Source organism: Sus scrofa, chromosome 18, assembly GCF_054392235.1.
Source record: "Sus scrofa isolate SSC_HxYL_T2T_F1_AM1 chromosome 18, Sscrofa_HxYL_maternal_Yorkshire_Landrace_v2.0, whole genome shotgun sequence".
Classification (NCBI taxonomy): Eukaryota; Metazoa; Chordata; class Mammalia; order Artiodactyla; family Suidae; genus Sus; species Sus scrofa.
Genome location: NC_139400.1, coordinates 14,096,788 through 14,116,808, shown reverse-complemented (window position 1 = coordinate 14,116,808; position 20,021 = coordinate 14,096,788). Strand labels below are relative to the sequence as shown.

The window sequence follows — 20,021 nt, the reverse complement described above, 5'->3', positions numbered from 1 at the left end:
AACGTTCTTAGAATTTGAAAGTTATCAAAATATACTTAGAGTCCTTATGTTCTAAGAAGTTTTCTTTAAATATTTAAGAATTCTTCAAGAAAATATTTCTAGGAAAACATTTCAGAGAAGATTTAATGCAACACTTCAATATGATCATGAAAGCAATTAGCATATGAGTGTCTAAGGTAGAGTACAGCCATTTTTCACTGAATATTTTCCCATAAAATAAAATGACGCCAGTAGGGTAATTCACACTCTTCTCGAATTCATAGTCTCCAGAAAAACAGCAGTATGTCAACCAGCTCTGAAGCACCAAGTGAAGGTTGCTTCCTACACAACTAGAACCAAACTAACTGGGGAAGGGCAAGGAGGGTGGCTGGCCCACAAGCGGCCATGAGATTAGCAGCAACTCGGGAGGTAGTAATGAAGCAGGGGCAGGTAAATGGAAAGTAGAAAACGATCAGAATTGAACGAGAACATATAGCAGAAGCAAAAACAAGTATTAGGACATGGCTCATATGAAATGGGATGAACCTGGAAAAAACATATGTATATTAACACACTGACACACACACTGACACACCACACTATTTTGGAACACAGGTCAACAGAAAAACAATCTTAATGGCTTCTCAGCTGAAACAGAAGTCTCTAAACAAGGAAATATACCAACAAAATTTAACAGGAAAATTTACGATGCAATATCCTTAAAGAAGGTAAATACCTGAATCAAAATTAAATCTGAGATTCAAATTTCCATTACTAAAGTCTGTGCAGAGCCAAGACTACGTAATTATGCTATTCAATAAAAAAAAATTTTAAAAAAAGAGAGGAGTTCCCGTCGTGGCGCAGTGGTTAACGAATCTGACTAGGAACCATGAGGTTGTGGGTTCCATCCCTGCCCTTGCTCAGTGGGTTCAGGATCCAGCATTGCTGTGACTGCAGACACGGCTCAGATCCCACGTTGCTGTGGCTCTGGTATAGGCTGGCGGCTACAGCTCCGATTAGACCCCTAGCCTGCGAACCTCCATATGCCGCTGGAGCGGCCCTAGAAAAGGCAAAAAAATTTTAAAAATTTAAAAAAAAAGTAAAGAGAAAGAGAACTAGTTTGAGTAGAAAAATCAGCCTTGGCAGAAGAGAAAATAAGTATCAAGTAAAATACTTGGAGAAAGGCATATACAGAGTGTTTGCTTTTGCTGCATGTCTTTGCCACGGAGAGATAGTTATAAATCCCATGTGGCAAGTCCTTTGCCTTTGGTATAAGCTGCTATCTCTAGAGAATAAAATATATCCTACAGTGACTTAAAGGAGACTAATTTGCATGTTAAAGTTCAATTTAACTTTTCTATCAACCTTACAACTCCAAAATCAGATGAGCAAGACGAAGATATTATTATTCCTATAAGAAGTTAAACTCCAATCACTGAAAGCAATTTAAATCATGAGACTTAAAACTCCAAATCACTTTTGTGACTAAACACTTTTGCACTGTCTGAAATTTGCTATTTTACTAAAAACTTCATAAAGTAGAAATTTTGTAGAATACATAATTCTTAGCAATGGAATCTTCACTGGAATCCCACGGAAAAAGATCTGGAAACTTACCCTTCAAGGGGAGAGTTCTCACAACTTAAAACTAATATGGGAAGAGCTCCTTTCACTTCCTTAGTATTGGTAATATAATTCTAAGATCTTTTTGATGAAAGCATTGAAACAATGCCCTTTTAAAAAAGTTAACAATTTATGGCATTCCCGTCATGGCTCAGTGGTTAGTGAACCCGATTAGCAACCATGAGGATGCTGGTTGATCCCTGGGTTGGGGATCTGGCGCTGTGGTGAGCTGTGGTATAGGTTGCAGGCGAGACTCAGATCCTGCGTTGCTGTGGCCCTGGTGTAGGCTGGCAGCCACAGTTCCAATCGGACCCCTAGCCTGGGCACCTCCATATGCTGCAGGTGCAGCCTCGAAAAAAAAGGAGCCCCCCCCAAAATAAATAAATTAATTAAAAAGTTAATTAACAGAAAAAAAACGAAAATGAGATCTCCCTGCATGAAAAATGCCCTCAGTAAATCTTGATGCTTAAGCAGGTAAAAACATGCACAATAAAAAAATAAATATATTTGAGGGGAAAAACAAATGCTAGTTACACTGCACCCCAACGTTCCCCCTTTTTTTAAGGCTCTATTGTTACTATGGCATAGAGCAAAACATTTTTTTTAAGTGTTTTCTATTAGAAACTAAAATCAAGTAAATTGCATTTGTATGTCTCCACTAAGCTAAAATTCCAGTAAGAGCACGTCCAATTTAATGAATCAGTCTTCATTAACAGTATTTTTTAAGTGGTCAAAACTCCTAAGTCAACATCACGTCTAAGTCCTACCTGAAGACAGAAAATCGCCCTCCAAACCAGAGCCACCCAGACGCCACACCTTCTGCTTTACTAACTGCTCCAAGGTCTTTTCCGTCAACATCACTAAAGTCGCCGTACCTGTTTGGACCGAGGTCTACCGGGAGAAAACTTCCTTTTGGTAATAGCTGGTTTACCCATGCCGATTTTTGGAGTGACTGAGATGTAAGTTGTTGGCATGATGTTTCCAACAGAAGCACTGAGAGCTGAAGGGCAACCGTGCAGCACGTCATGGGAAGGCAAGTCTGAAGAAAGTGCTGGAATGGAAGACGCATGTGCCTTGCTCAAGTCTGCTGCTGATGAAAAGGATGACTCCGTCTCAGACGGTAATTTCACGGATTTGTCTTCCTGGCATAAACCGTCTTTCACACAACTCTCCACTGCAGGAGCCATTTCAAAGTCCACAGAAGCCGTAGAAGGTTCGGTATTTTCTTTCTGTCCCGTTTCGTCTTGTACCCTTTCTAGAGTGCACTGTTCCTTAGAACATAAAGAACTATCCCCACACGGGGGCTCTATGGTTTCTGGCGGAACAGTGACAGATTCCATGACGATGGCTGCAGGTCTGGATTCTTCTGTGGATGCAGCCGCTTGAGGTTCCTCTAACAGCAGTTTCTCCTGCTGCACGTGGATCTGGGGAGCAAGGACTTCCACGCTTTCTGTCACGTCCATCCTGTTTTTATTTTGATCTTCACCACAAGCATGCAGCACTTTAGAGGACATTTCCATTTTTTCACTATCACCTTCACAAGAAATCTGATTTTCCAATTCAGGATTCATTTTATCTGGGGATGGGTCTAGAAAATTTGAAATATCTATTATGTCAATGTACATCTGAATTTTAAAATTTCTGAGTAGATATAAAACATTCACATGTCTTTTATGTCTATTTATATGCCTATAGCTCTATGACTTAAAAATAATAGGCTTGGGGAGAAAAAGAGTGGGAGAGGAACCTTCCCAAACAGGCTGAAAACCGTGCCTTACATCAAAAAGTAATCATTGAGAAGGGCAATTATTAAGTTAGCAAAAGCCAGCAGTACCCGCTGTGGGGCACTGGGTTAAGGATCCAGCAATGTCACAGCTGTGGCTTGGAATTGATCCCTGGCCCAGGAACTTCCATGTGTCACGGGTACAGCCAAAATAATAATAGTAATAATTTTTTAAAATTTAGCAAGGGCCAAAACACACTAGGGTTTATGGATTAGAATCAGTCAGATCTGAAAGGCTACAAAAACACTGCCTTAATAGGATCCCCAGAGTTTCAAGTAAATTTTGCTAATATGAAAACGGAATTAATTGCTAATATAACCACTGTACCTAAAGGATTTAAAACCTTGTAGGTGAGGTTACACTCATTTCACAGCAAGGAAAAGGAGGCTAGTAATATTAATCATTTGTCCAAATTTAAAAGTAAAGCTTAGTCTAGAATATAAAAATTTTTGCATTAAGCAGACACATCAGATGTAACAAGGCTTCTATGGACTCAGATGAATAGTGACTATAGATAAAAAAGACACATTTTGCTCAGCTATGCCTGCTAACATAATCAAAACATTTTTTGGATACAATTCTTGATCTTCCTCATCATCTATAACCAAATAAACATCTTAGCAAATCAATAAACATAATTAGATATCAAGCATATCTACAGTCATTGACCAGTACAGTTTAAAGCAGGGTACAAGTTAAACCCCCTTATTTAAGACTGAGGATAGAGGTCCAATTGTGACGAGCCCTAAGTGGCTCTATAAAGTGAGACTAGTGAAAACAGAAGGCACATTTCAAATGCCATCAAGGTCATTTCTAAGGTCCACTAATGAAGACATTAATTTCCTTATTTATATTTATCATGGTGATTGAAATCCATATGTATGTTCTGGTATCAAAATGAAACCTCCTTCTCATCCCTGCTTTACTGGAAGATTACAGTTAAAAAAAAATCTAATAACATTTGATCACACTAAATTTTTCCTTTTTTTTTTTTTTTTTTGTCTTTTTAAGGCTGTACCAGAGGCATATGCAGGTTCCCAGGCTAGGGGTCCACTCAGAGCTATAGCTGCCAGCCTACACCACAGCCGCAGCAACCCTGGATCCAAGCCGCGTCTGAGACCTACGCCACAGCTCACGGCAACGCCAGACCCTTAACCCACTGATCAAGGCCAGGGATCGAACCCGCACCCTCATGGATACTAGTCGGGTTTGTTAATTGCTGAGCCACGACGGGAACTCCTGCACTAAATATTTTTAAACACAAAAATACTTCAAAATCACTTAATATTTAAAAAGTAGAAAGAGATTTTTAGGAGTTCCCCTTGTGGCTCACCGGGTTAAGAACCCAATTAGTATCCACGAGGATGGGGTTTCGATCCTTGGCCTCGCTCACTGGGTTAAAGGATTTGATGCGGCTTGGATCTGGCATGGCTGTGGTTTAGGCTCACAGCTCCAGCTCCAATTCGACCCCTAGCCTGGGAACTTCCATATGCCACAGGTAAAGCCCTAAAAAGATGCTTTAACCCACTGCACTGGGCCAGGGATCAAGGCCGCCCCTCCACAGCGACTCGAGCCACTGCAGTCAGATTCTTAACCCACCATGAAGGTGGGAACTCCTCACAAGCTCTATTTCTGCTTTAGAAATTCACTGCCACTGTTTTCAAGAGAAGGATCACTTAACCTAAAGATTTCATCAATTACCATAATGTGAAAATAGCAACAGTAAACGATTCTTTGGTGGGCATCAACTTGAAAGTTTAACTTCACGGACAATGTCGCAGGGTGTTCCTTGGTGGCTCAGTGGACTAAGGATCCAGCATTGTCACTGCCATGGCACAGGTCTGATCCCTGGCCTCGGTTTGGGTGGCCTAAAAAGCCCCCAAAACAAACCAGAAAATGACTCGAATCTGAATAGCAGCTCTAAGGCAGTATGTTGCAACCATTGAATAAAATAAGATGAGCATGGCTCTCACCAGAAATGAGAAGTCCACGTGTGTCAGGGCTTCCTGGTTGGTCACTCCTCTGCGGCTCTCCAGGGCGGGGCTGAACAGCTGTGAACAACACATCTATGGAACCTCCAGCAAGGAGTCAAAATTTCTCTACTACTGCCTTCTCAACGATAATTAGAGCAAGGTATTTATCTTACTGCCAAATGCCAATTTCCAATATAAGCACAAAACATCCTGTTATGATTCATCTTTAAGTAGACTATGAAGATGAAATTAGGAATCTGATTCTACACTGTGATAAGATTTATTATTAGAGTTGCCTTATTTTCCTTCACTTTGACACCTTCAGGAAGAACACTTTTCTTTTTGATAGGCAAGAAATAGATTTATTAGGATAGGATGCTTGTGAGAGATGCAAGCGGGCAGGCAAGGAAGCTCTGCTGAAGTATAGTTTTTAACGACAGTTGTTAAATATAAACCTAACCTCAAAAAATCTCAAGGGCGTTTTATGTATACACTTAATCTACATAACATACAATCCCACTGACTTTGAGGTGAGACCAAGATTAAATTTAGTAAGTAGTTTTCCCCAATGCGGCTTCTCATTAATTCCAGATGCTCAAGGACAACAATAGCTATTATCAATATTGCAAAAAGTTTAAGTGAAATAGCATTGAAATAACTGAAATAACCCTCAGTAGGACTGCTATGATGATCTAAAACAATCAATTTTTCATGATCTCAGCACGAAACATCTCACAATCAGCAACAGCTCGTTACTAATTCTAACTAAAGAAAGTGCTTTTTAATGAAAATTACTTGATACCCAAACAAAATATATATTTATGATTAAGTCTAGATTACAGCTGAACTACAAATATATACATGCCCTTTCCCCAATTAACTTCTGTCTAAGGTTATTTTACTGAGAAAGGCTCCTCTCTAAATAATTCCCCAGAGGGCTGTCTTGGCTAATTTTTATTTAGGGTACTCAAGTTTTAAGAGGTGTTCGCATAGCCTGTCGACACAGACATTTTCTTCCAAGAATAGACTGTACCCACTATCGAACCCACTCTTACCATCTGGAACAATTCCAGGTATGGACGCCTGGCCACAGGCATCTTTATTCACCGCTCGCTCCAAAAACACCACCTGGTCTTCGGGGCCTTCAACTTCCATGTCATTGTTATAATCTGAACAGAAAAGTATTTATCCTTTATCTAAGAATTTAGTTTTATTAAATAAGTCCACAATTACTACTTTGCTCTCGTGAGGGTAAATGATCCCTAAAGATGCCAAATTTCTTTAGATTTTTCTATTTTAAACCAAATATACATACATATTTTAAAAGATGGAAAATACACTGAGTTACAAGGTAGCTGGATCCTCCCAACTGCATACTGGCGGCATACTGAAGACAAAACGTTCGTCACCAAGATGGGTGTGTTTAACCCCCTCGTGGATGATAAAATAGGACTTTTGCCATTCACATGGATGAAAAGGGAAAACAATCTGATCAGGAGGTCTGTTCCCTTTACAATCTAAGACTCTTGCTATTATGTTTATAACCCACAGTGCACTAATAAAAGTACCGGAATAAATGCTGGGCTCGAGAGGGGAGAATTAACATTAAAAAGACATAATGAGGACTCTCCTTGTGGTACAGTGCGTTAAGAATCTGGCATTGTCACTGCAGTGGCTTGGGCTGCTGCTGTGGTGTGGGTTCGATCCCTGGCCCAAGAACTTCCACATGCCACAAGCACAGCCGAAAAAAAGAGAGCGAGCGAGCGCGAGAGCGCGCACCAATCAAACTAAAATCTGTTTGGAGTACAATCACCCAGAATATGAAATGCAAACTGGTCATATGGCCAAACAGGAAGGAACCTGCACTGCTGGCTCAAAACACACAAGTGGAGGGAATTCAGAATTAGAAGAAGAGCTATACAGGAGGCAGACCGGGTGACGGTCAGCAGACTTAGAGATGACCGTGATCACACGTTACAGAAACTAAAGATGAGATGGGATCCGAGGAGTTCCTGCTGTGGCGCAGCGGAAACGAGCCCGACTGGGAACCATGAGGTTGCGGGTTCGATCCTGGGCCTCACTCAGTGGGTTAAGGATCCGGCGTTGCTGTGAGCTGTGGTGTAGTCGCAGACGAGGCTCGGATCTGGCGTTGCTGTGGCTGCGGCGTAGGCTGATGGCTACACCTCCGATTCGACCCCTAGCCTGGGAACCTCCATATGCCGTGGGTACAGCCCTAAAAAGGACAAAAGGCAAAAGAAAAAAAAAAAAAGATGGGAGCTGATACACAGGATTCCTTCATTATTACTAAAGCGACGTATTGGTGCCTGACTGGCACAGCATCATAAAAAACACGAATTCTCCAATTTACCTGCAGTGAGTTCAGCCATCTCCACCTCATCCCCTGGCTGTAACGGGTCCATCTCAGCTGCTAAGTGTTTACAGTACATACAGATGTACTCTTCCTTGAGCTGATCCAGGTCATGATCTGTTGGTTTGTCACATTCTAAGTGAACCCATCTGTGACGATAAATATATTTAAATAAAATCTTCTAATTTAAAGACAAATGAACAGCTAGGAAGAGAGCTAACTGCTGAAAAACTAGATACAGGAAGGAGTAAGGATGGCAGAAGAGAGATTATAGGCGTTAGCAACTGAAGCTTTTCCGAAGGTTGCAGAAAAGGAGCTGTCATTGTTGGATGTCATTAAAGGTGTTGAAGAGTTCCCGTCGTGGCTCAGGAGAAATGAATCCGACGAGTCTCCATGAGGACGCAGGTTTGATCCCTGGCCTTGCTCGGTGGGTGAAGGATCCGGCAGTGCCGTGAACTGTGGTGTAGGTCGCAGATGCAGCTCAGACCTGGTGTTGCTGTGGCGTAGGCTGGAGGCTACAGCTCCAATTTGACCCCTAGGCTGGGCACCTCCATGTGCTGCCAGGGCAGCCCTTAAAACGAACAAACAAAAAAGGACAAAAAAAAAAATAATACAGGAGTGGATATATTCTTTCAAAACATATTTTTGAATTATTTCTTCCTTACTTTTCCCTCTTAATGCTTGTTTCTGGTCTTGTCTGGTTTTCTGCCCACCTCATATGCCTCTCAGACTCATTAAAGCATAATTCCATCCATAACAGCCCTTAGTACTAAAGGATTACTAGTGGAATGACAAAAGCCTGGACCTCAAAGATAAATGGTAGAGCATGAAATCTCAGGGAGAGCAGGACTGACAAACACATTATGGAATAAGGACGTCTTCTTACCTTTTGCACATATTACAATGGAGCATGTCTTTCTGCAGTTCTGGATGGTAGCACTTCCCACAGAAAGGACATAAGTTATCCTGCTGTTGGTAACAACTGTCACATACCAGGCAATTGTGGTGCCACTGAGGACTAGACCGCGTGCCACACTCTATACATATTCTGCAATTCTAAACACCAGGAAAAATGAAAACAAAAACAGTCTGTTATGCATTTGTACTGCAGTTCTGGTGTAAACCTTTTTTAAAATCAATGAAACATTTGTAGATTATACATTAAGCTTTAATTTTTATGACACTCATTTAGGGTATATGATTTTGAAAAAGCAGTTTGTTTCGAACATCTGATGAGACCACACTCGATTTACACTAAAACCTCTAGGAAAGTGTAAATAGGGGAGAGAGACATCCAAGAAAGCATAAATAGGGAAGGAAGAAAACCAAGAATGCAGCATTCCAAACTTCAAAAAGAAATGTATTCCAGAATCAGGAAGGAGCTTGTGTTGAGTAAATCTACTCACTCCCTACTGTGGAAACAAAATGGTCCTGCTAGAGAATTTCATTTGTTTATATGGGTAGCTTAGAAACTTAAGAATTCACACCAAGAAAATACCATGACCCACTCCAAATGATTTGGTGTCTGAAATTATGAAAATAATCACTCATCATCAAAATCCAATTACGGCTTTTCACATTTTCAGAACAGAGAATGGCATGACCCTAGCAAAGCAGAACTGTTTATGATGTGCAAGGCCAGCCAGCGGCCTGGGAGCCAACCTGCTTTAAAATCCTGGGCACAAGGCTGGTGGTCTGTGGGGCTCTCATTACCCACCCCATCACCCCACCCTTCCCATCTAAAACACCAATGAAAAACTTGATGTTTCTGAGCTGCTGGTTTGATATGAAAGAGACACTCACTAAAAAAGAGAAACTAGCGTGAATCAAAGGTCAGCTTAAGTCTTAGAGATTTAAAACGGATACACTCACAAATACTCACACCAAAGTCCTGAATAAAATCTTAGCAAACCAACTCAAATAATAAACCATGTCCAAGCAGAGTTTATACAAAGAAATGCAAGGATGGTTAAATACTGGAAAATCTAATAATAAAATTTAACATATCATTAGGCCTGAGGAAAGATGTTAAATTATTTCAACAGATGCTGAAAATCTATTTGGAAAAAAATTAAAACCCATTCCTAGTTTTAAAAAAACAAACTAGGAATAAGAAAATGAAAATGAATGGGTATTTTCCTCATGTGATATACACACATACTTCAATTCTAAAGCCAGCATCTTATTTGATTGGGGAACCCTAGAGGCAGTCCCACTAAAATTAGAAACAAAGCAAGGATGCCTACTATCTCCAATGTGTATAACATGATTCTGAATCAATGTAAACCCTGAAACAAATGAAAACAAAGGCAAATAGGAAAAAGAAGAACTAAAACTCTATTTGTAGATAATAAGATAGTACACTTGGAAATCCTAAAGAATCTACCATAAATTTAATGAAAGAATTTAACAAAGTAGCAGGCTATAAAATTAGCAATGAAAAGTCAACAGAATTCACAACAGTAACCAGAATACACAAACAGTAACCAATTAAAAGATAAAATGAATGAGGAAAATCCCATTTATAACAGCAACAAGATAGATGTCCGAAATCTAAACGCAGAAAATTAGAAAACATTCCTAGAAGACACGAAACTAGACCTGAATAAAAGCAAAGACATACCTTGTTCTTAGTTAAGATGTCTTAACATCAAGATGTCACTATCAATGAATAAATTTAAAATGACTCTAATGAGAATTCCAGTAATATTTTTCATGGAGCTAGATCGACTGAACCTAGAGTTAATATGGAAAAATAAACACGAGAACAGCTAGGAAATCTATGAAATAGAAAAGCTCTGAAGCTCCAAAACTACCAAATACTGCAAAGCCTTGATAACTAAAAACAGAATGGTATCAGCTCATGATGTCAGAGCAATGAAACAGACAAGAAATAAACCCACTAAATCTACTGTGCCAGTCCAGCATCTTGAGTCACTAGGGCAAAGACTGTCTTTTTAGTGAATGGATTTCGGACAACTGGAGAGCCCAGCCCACTGGGAAAAGAGAACTCACACCATATACAAACTTCCACGCCAAAGGGATTAGAGACCTAGGTCTACCCGTACAAAGTAAACTAGTACAAAAACTATAAGAAACTATGAATTATCATATAACCTCAGCATAGGGAAACCTGAACTCAAATTTTTAATTTGAACTCAAAAATCCAGAGGCAATAAAAGATTAATAAACCTGACTACATAAAAATGAACTTTTGCATAGCAAAATATAACAAAGGCAAATAACTGGAAGGAAATAACACACTGGAAAATCATGTAACACAGCTTAAAGGCTTTATATCCCCAATATGTAAGGAACTCTTAAATCAGGGGAGGGGGAAGCAAAAATCTCCAAAGATAACAAGCAAAACACAAGAAGAGACAACACACAAAAAGAGGTAAAAATAACCCTTTAACATAGGAAAAAATGATTAACTTCGCTCAAAAGAGAAGTGAAAATTAAACTACATTGGGTAACATTTTCCACTCATAAGACAGGCAAAAAAACCAAAAGCTGAACCTGACACCCCTTAACCAGACACCTTTTGGCAAGGATGCAGAGAAGTTCTCCCTTGAGTGGTGGCAACTCAAACTTCCACAAGACCCATGAAAGGGAATTTGACAACGTCTAACGAAACTGCATGTGCATTTAGCAACCCCCAACCCAAGCCAGTCATCCCACTTCCTAGAATTTATTCTGGACATTCACTCCCAATAATTCAAAATACCATATGCCAAAGTTACTGACGACCAAATCATTTCTAATGTACAATATTGGAAACTACCTATATATTCGAGCATAGGATATTGGTTGATTAAAACAGTTCAGATAAACAATGGAGGAGGTTAAAAAAGAAATAAAGGAATGAGGCTCTATGAACTGATATGAAGTGACTTCCAGATTTTCAGTAAAAAAAAAAAAAAATCAACATGTAAAAGAGCATATGTAATATATATATATATAATAAAAAAAGGAAAAACATTAATATATTTGATTATTACCAAAAAACACAGGAAGGATAAACCAGAAAATTTTTAAAGCATGTTAGTATACCATGTATTTTCACAAATTACATCAAGGAATTTCCACCATGCCTCAGCAGGAACGAATCTTGACTCGTATCCATGAGGATACAGGTTCGCTCTCTGGCCTCGCTCAGTGGGTTAAGGAAAGATCCAGCATTGATGTGCGCTGCGGTGTAGGTCACGAACGCAGCTCGGATCCCGCACTGCGGTGGCTCTGGTGCAGGCCGGGGGCTACAGCTCCAATTCTACCCCTAGCCTGGGAACCTCCATATGCCACGGGGTACAACCCTAAAAAGACAAAATAAATAAATAAATAAATTATATATATATATATATATATATATATATATATATTTATGTATTAAACCAATTTTTAAAATGGGGAATTAAAAAAAAAACCCAGAAGCTTCAAGAATAAAAGGCAAAACCCAAGGACTTACTGTACAAGAACAGGTAAGATGGAATGGGAGAAGGCAGGGAGCTCAGCGGGAGGGACGGGGATTGGAGGCATTGGTGTAAACACCTTATTTATGAATGACGTACACGTGTGAGCAGACACACACTTATGTGTTTATTTGTACATGTGTGTAAGTATATATATATGTGTGTCGTCTACTGACAAGGCAAAGAAGTAAACCCCCCATGGAAATGAGCGCACCTAGCATCCAACCTCCACTAAAGGAACCCGGCCTGTTTATAGCAGAGAGGAGTGACTCCAAGGCTGGGCAAGAGGAGGTTTAACACGATTCTGAAAAATCCTATCCCCAGCTTGAAAAAGCTATCAAAAGCAAAATGGGACAATTTGAGCACAAATTAGGTACAGTAATTCGTTATAACACATGAGTCAATACTGAAACTCTATAATTTTCACATGTGAAACACGGCAGGGTTCTTGCTTACAACAGAATGCAGAGGGCTGACTGGCAAATGTGAAGTTAGAAAGCACCATTTTACAAACAGGTAAAATCTCTATCAGCCATTGGTTTCTAAATCTTGAAGAAAATTTTGAGGAGCAGAGATATTTGCATGGTCTCAAAGTGTCTCCTCACATACTGCTTTATTAGACATAAGAGAGAAAGAGAAAACAGTGGAGAAACTTGAGAGCAGCTTGATCAGATTATGAGAATTCACATCACCTGTGCGGGAGAGGAAAGCAGCAGGTGCATTCAGCTGAGCCCCTGAAGCGGGCCCACCATCACTTAAACAGTATTTGGCCAAGAATGAATAACTCTATATAATCATGAGGAAATATCAAAGACAAGACGAGGAAAGATACTATTTTTAAAAACCCTCAATATATGAAGAAAAACTCTACTCTTCAAAAATATCAACATCAAAAAACAAAGAAGGGATTAAGAAATTTTCCAGATTAAAGGAGTCAAGAGGGATGGAAATGCTATAAACTTGGGTTGTGATGATGGTTGTACAACTATAAATGTAATAAAATTCATTGAGTAATTTTAAAAAAAGGAGTCAAAAGATATGACATGACAAGTAAATGGAATACCTGGCCCTGAACCAGACCCTGGAGCCCACATGGAAGGAAATGTTACATACCAGGCATTAGGTCAAGCAACAGACTGAAACGTGGATGGGAGATGAGACAGACTGTTGTAAATGGGGTGCTAACCGTGCTAGGAGAATGTCGTTATTAGGAAACACCCATGTAAGTATCTACAGGTAAAGGGAACACAACCTGTGTAACTTACCCTCCTATGGTTCAAGGCAAAAGATATACTGGGGTTTGGTGGGGGCGGGGGGAGGAGAGCAAAGGCACGGATGATAATACTGAAATCTTGACAAGAGGTGAATCTAGGCAAACAGCATAAAGGTATGATTTTTATTTTTCCAACTTTTAAACTCTGAAATTATTTCTGAATTAAGCCTTTTAAAATGCGTAATAGAGAGTTCCCTGTTGGTCTAGTGGTTAGGATTCAGCGTTTTTCATCACTGTGGCCAGGGTTTAACCTCCAGTCTGGGAACTGAGATCCCATGCCAAGTCTCTGCATGGCACAGCCTAAAAAACCCCATAATACACCAACACGACGGCATTCCAGAGAAACGGAGAAGACACCTAGCGGACAATGACTGGTCTATAACAAAGCTCCTGAAAAGAGCGCCCTTACTTCTGTTCAAGCAGCGTCTACTACCCTGACACCCTCAAGAAGGCACACATGTTGCCTGCATCTCAGCTTCCACCACAGGGTCTGACTCCAAATGTTAAATGAACGAATTATGACTGAAGACGATAAAGAACTGAAAAACCTGAACAGTAGAAAAAGAGGATCCTTCTTCAAACAGCTCAGAGGAAAAGCGTTCCCATGAAAAACTCCATGATGACTGAGCACTTCACAGCATCATCCCACGAAACCCGACTCCCCTGCCAGGTGAGCAGCCTTAACAGCCTCCACTCGATGAAACCAGGGGGACGAGAAGTCCAGCAACTTGCCAAAGCTCCTGTACTCAGCAACTGGAGAAGCCGAGGTGTGACTCCACAGCCTAATCTTTCTAACCACATCATGATGCCTCCACAGAAGAGAATAAAACACACACACTAACCATTCACAGACTCAGGAATATTATAAATAATTCCGTCATGTGAAAGAGAACAGCAGACTATTACGGAAAGCAAATTAGTAAGGGAGAACAAAAGGAAGGCAGAACAACCTTGAGAAATAAACCTGGGACTGTGAACACATTTTCCAAGACAATGAAAACCTTAACGATGGTGATAATGAACTAAAGCAGGAAACAAAGTGATCTGGAAATCACTAAAGAGAAATCATTAAAGAGAATGTAAAGAAGGTAAATATTTTTAAAAAAGAAAAAGGCCCAACACTTCTCTAGACCTTCTCCGGCCTGAAGGCAGAATGGCAATGTTCTAGTCGAGGGTAATTAGGGTAAAACAGTGATACATCCTGGAAACAAACCCAAAGAACTGACAAAAATAAAGACATCATGGCTCAAGCAGAAAAAAAGGAATATAACTAAGCAGACTTAAAAAAAAAAAAAAAAAGAAGGAAGAAAAACTTTGAACACAAAGCTTTACCACACTATGTTCTTACAGTAGTTTGAAAACAACATTCTCTTTCAGATACACAAAATTCCAGAAAGTTGACAATTCTTTTATAGAGGTGTACAACCAAGTTTCCAAAATATTAGGGGTGAGATGAGACTGGAATTTATAGAGAAAATATACTTTAAAAAAAAGGGACATGGTTTACAGTCTGGGTTAAGACAGGAGGGAAAAAACTGAAAAGAAAATTTCTACTTTCTTCATTTTTAATGAGAAGTGGGAGGGAAAATTATTCTCAACATTTACAACTTAACATTAATAAAATAAGATTCTAAATAGCGGAGTTCCCGTCGTGGTTAACGAATCCGACTAGGAACCATGAGGTTGCAGGTTCGGTCCCTGCCCTTGCTCAGTGGGTTAACGATCCGGCATTGCCATGAGCTGTGGTGTAGGTTGCACATGCGGCTCGGATCCCGTGTTGCTGTGGCTGTGGCGTAGGCCGGTGGCTACAGCTCCGATTCGACCCCTAGCCTGGGAACCTCCATATGCCGCGGGAGCGGCCCAAGAAATAGCAAAAAGACAAAAAAAAAAAAAAAGATTCTAAATACCAAATTACTGCAGGAAATAAAAGGAACAGAAAAAAAGACAGGAAATTTTTTAAAAATTAGCTGTCTTAAAAACAGCCAAGCATTTCAATTACATCCATCAACCTAAACTCTTGACCACTGGAGTTCCTGTCGTGGCTCAGGGATTAGCAAACCCCACTGGCATCCATAAGGATTTGGGTTCATCCCTGGCCTCGCTCAGTGGGTTAAGGATATGGCATTGCCGAGAGCTGTGGTGTAGGTTGCAGACTCGGCTTGGATCTGGCGGTGGTGTAGGCTGGCAGCTATAGCTCCAATTAGACCCTAGCCTGAGAACCTCCATATGGCGCATGTGCGGCCCTAAAAAGACAAAAAGACCATAAATAAATAAATACTTGACTACTAAACCTTCCGAAAGGTACAGTTAAAATGTCACACAAGGATCAAAAATAAAAAGATGTGACAAGATCACAATCAACTGGTAAATTAAAACCCGATGTGGCCATATTGTCAGGCAAAGCAAAATATCCGGTCCCTCCCCCAAAAAAGAATTACACAGAATAAAGAGAATAGTTTTACACTGATAAAAAACCTAATGTATCCACTCTACTCTGACCTACTTGCTAATAAGCAACATAAAATAATATTCTGGTAAAAAGAATTTTAAGTAAAATGCAAGGAGAAATTGCTATGAGAAATTGTCGTGGTCAATTTTAACTACATCCTACTATGCTGTTGAATCAAATAGTCAAAAAAATAAGGAAAAAGAACTTTGTCTAATTAAATGAAATTAATAAACACAGAAATTCCCATTGTGGCTCAGCAGTAATGAGCCCAACCAGTATCCATGAGGAATCATTTGATCCTTGGCCTTGCTCAGTGTGTTAAGGATCTGGTGTTGCTGTGAGTTGTGGTGTAGGTTGCAGACTCAGCTCGGATCCCTAGTTGCTGTGGTATAGGGCAGCAGCTGTAGCTCCAATTAAGCCCCTAGCCTGGGAACTTCCATATGCAGCACCTGCAGCCCCGCAAAAAGCAAAAAAAAAAAAAAAAAAAAAAAGAAGAAAGAAGAAAGAAAGAAAGAATGAAAGAAAGAAACACATCTTAAAAAGTCACTATTTCAAGCATCCAAATATATATCTTCTAGAAAACACTAGTTAAATGATTAAATACAATTAAAACAGATATTAACATGTTTAAGCACAACCTAAAAAATTTCGAAATTCTAAAATCTAAAATCTTTATCTAAATTAGGTCAGATGTCCACAGATATAAAGTTACCAATGCAACAAATACGAAGTCGAAGCTATAATCAAAAGTATATATAGTCTTAAAATATCCTTTTGTCCTCAGAGAAATAAAGAACACGAATTACGAACTCAACTACCTACTTCAGAAAAGTAAAAAGGCAAGTAGAAGCGCGGCAGCAGAGAAACGAATATATACACCGTAAAATCCGTCGACAGCAGGTTTTCTCTTGAGACCTACAGCCAGGCCAAGAGAAGACGCCAAAGCGCAGGGTTCGGCAGCCAGCGCAGACGACGGCTCCCGGGCGGGGCTGCAGCAGCGCGGCCCCCCTCGGCCCTCAAGCCCCTCCCCCGGCTGAGCGCGGGGCCTCGAGGGCTCGGTTCCCGGGCGGAAGGCCCCGCCCCTCCAGGCCCCGCCCTCGGGCCTAGAACCCGAACGCTTGGCCGGGCGGTTCCAGGTGCAAACGCTCATCGCGGGCGGGGACGGGGATGCGGTGCAGTTGCTGGGCGGGCGCCTTCTCCCACCCCTCACCCACACTCCATCCGGGGGGCCTGCCAAGACCGGGCCCCTTCCCAGGAACCTCGGATGAGGGCAAACCCCACCACCACCTGCTCTACGGCCAGCCAGAGGCTCCCTCCCGCAGGCTGCTGGGGCAGAAGCCTTGGGCTGGAGCCACCTGGAAGCATGGGAGCCTCCTGCAGGCAGTAGCGGCCTTGAATTCCACGACCACCTCCGCCACCGCACTCCATCCCACCCCTCTTGAAGACGCCGAGAACATAGGACAAACCGAACTCAAGAAGGGCAGAAGTAACAACAGGACGAGAAAGTGAGGATGCGGGAGAACACTGGTATTCTCGGGTTCTAGATGTTTTCTGAGAACTCGAAACCTTTTAAAGAAATGTTAACTATAAAAATTTAATACAAAATTTAACTGCCATGGACTTCCTGCTGTGGTACAATGGGATCTGCGGCGTATTGGGAGCGCTGGGACGCAGGTTCAAATCCTGGCCCAGCACAGTGGGTTAGGGATCCCGCATTGCTGCAGTTTAGGCTTAGGTTGAAACTGCAGGTGTGGATCTGATCCCTGGCCAGGGAACTCCATATGGCAGGGGGTGATGAACATAGAAAAGAAAAAACAAACCAACAAAAACTTTTTAAACTGCATTAAGCATTTGTATTCATTGTATTAGTCCCAAGTGCTATCAAAGACACGTGAAAGATGCAAGATTTTCCATAGTAAAATCATGGTAAAAAGCATGAGAAGTCTCGGTGACACAGGGATAACACCGCAGCAGCAGCATCCACAGAGCAAGGGGATTCTTCACACACACAAGCTGACAACAGAAGCTGCACACAGCACACCAGTAACTTGTAAAGAGGAACTTATTTCAGAAATAAATGGATTTATTACAGATTTCAATTGCGCCACTGTGCACCTGTGAACAAAAAGCTTTACAGAATTTTGAGTGGCACTTCATTACATCTCATGTTCAAGGAACTGCTTGTTGGCACTTTGAGGTCTGATTGCTCTGAACTAGTAAACACAATCGTGGCATTATCAAACAATTTCTATACAAATACTTATACAAAAGGCATTCTATGAACATTATTAAAGACAAAGAAAAAACTTGTGCAATGAACTGGACCTGAGAAAGTATCTTTCTTTTAAACCAGGTCTTGGCAACTTAGATTCAAAGCAAAATTATTTGTTAGACTAAAGTAACATTTATTTTCTAAATTCTATTTACTTTTATTTTTTTAAAAAGTCAGTTCAATTACCACAGATTAAAGAAGTTTATACCTAGCTTTATGTCTATTCTATAAAATTAAGAAAATAATAAACTCAGCCCAGTGATATCAGGGGTAGGTAGAGATGGCTCATGGATCTAGAGTCTTTAGTTTCTTAGGATCCAGATCCTAACAGAGATGAAAGTTAGATTAATAAATATACCTTATCTAGTCTAGGGAGAAAAGCACTGTTACTCAAGTATAGTATGATATCACAGGGAGCAGAATCTATTGAATAAAACATTACAATGTAAGATAGGAAACCTGATGGAGTTCCCGTCGTGGCGCAGTGGTTAACGAATCCCACTGGGAACCATGAGGTTGGGGGTTTGATCCCTGGCCTCGCTCAGTGGGTTAAGGATCCAGCGTTGCCATGAGCTGTGGTGTAGGTCACAGACCCGGCTTGGATCCCGAGTTGCTGTGGCTGTGGCGCAGGCTGGTGGCTACAGCTCCAATTCGACCCCTAGCCTGGGAACCTCCATATGCCACGGGTGCAGCCGTAGAAAAAGAAGGAAAAAAAAAAAAAAAAAAAGAGATAGGAAACCTGAGTTTGTCTCCATTCTGCTCTAAAATTAGTAAACTTGGAAAATTCACTTAATCACTCGTTTCTCACCAGTTCTTAATATAGAATTTATTAGTTTACCTGTATAGATTTCAAAGGAAGCAAATTAAAACTGTTTTTATGACTGACTCATCCTAGAGAATATTCGTAGTAAATATCTTCCCAACAGAAAAGAAAATCAGTTTTATTCAGTCAGTTGGGAATTAAAGGTGAACTTGAGTTATTCTTCCCTTCTTCTTTCACTTTAAGAATTTAAATATTTTGTGCTTCCATGGGCAGATAACTGTTAAATTTGTTGTTGTTTACTTGGTACTATTATAACTCTAACCAACAGGTAGAGCTGTGAGCCAACCTACAGTATTAGACATACAGGTGACAGAGCCTCAATAAACTCCTCAGAAGTTTAGAGAAGCCTGAATGAAACGCATCAAGGTTGTAAAGATGCAAATACCAAAACAGATGGAAAAGAGGAGAATCACAACCACGAAAATCCCCACAAAAAATTTAAAACAGCTCAAGATACATCTTCAAAGTGTCCCACCAAGCAGAAAGACTAACGAAAGTTTTAAAAATGTCTACAGATCCTCTCAAAACCCAAAAAAAACTTCACAGTCTCTTAAAAAATTGATAACTAAGTCAACACTTACTACCACATACATACACAACATGAACCCAAGTATTTAATACAAGTTTATACCTAAATACATACACATATATGTACATATAAAATCACAGTAAAATCACCTAAAAGCCAGGTTGGTCAAAATGCAGTTTATTTTGGGGCCGAAGACCTAAACAGACCTTTCTCCAAAGAAAACATACAGATGGCCAATAGACAGACACATGAAAAGATACTTAACATCACTAACTCTTGGTGAAATCCAGATCAAAACTACAATGAGGCACCACCTCACACCAGGCAGAATGACCATCATTAAACCAAGCCTACAAATAACAAATGTTGGAGAGAGTATGGAGCAAAGGGAACCCTCCCACACTGCTGACAGGAATGGAAATCGGTGCAGCCACTATTGAAAACAGTATGGAGGGTCCTCAGAAAACTAAATATAGAAC

The 20,021-nt window shown here is 40.4% G+C and overlaps 1 protein-coding gene across 12 annotated transcripts in view; it reads right to left on the bottom strand.

Moving 5' to 3' along the window:
• The window catches only part of KMT2C (lysine methyltransferase 2C), a 286,602-nt gene that overhangs the window by 102,345 nt on the left and 164,236 nt on the right, over positions 1 to 20,021 (bottom strand). For all 12 annotated transcript variants that reach the window (XM_021079123.2, XM_085005082.1, XM_021079130.2 and 9 more), the window contains 5 exons: positions 8,614 to 8,783; positions 7,728 to 7,876; positions 6,415 to 6,528; positions 5,360 to 5,437; positions 2,478 to 3,190 (listed from right to left, as the gene is read on the bottom strand). In XM_021079123.2, the coding sequence (XP_020934782.2) occupies positions 2,478 to 3,190; positions 5,360 to 5,437; positions 6,415 to 6,528; positions 7,728 to 7,876; positions 8,614 to 8,783 (1,224 nt within the window). The remainder of the gene's footprint in view (positions 1 to 2,477; positions 3,191 to 5,359; positions 5,438 to 6,414; positions 6,529 to 7,727; positions 7,877 to 8,613; positions 8,784 to 20,021) is intronic.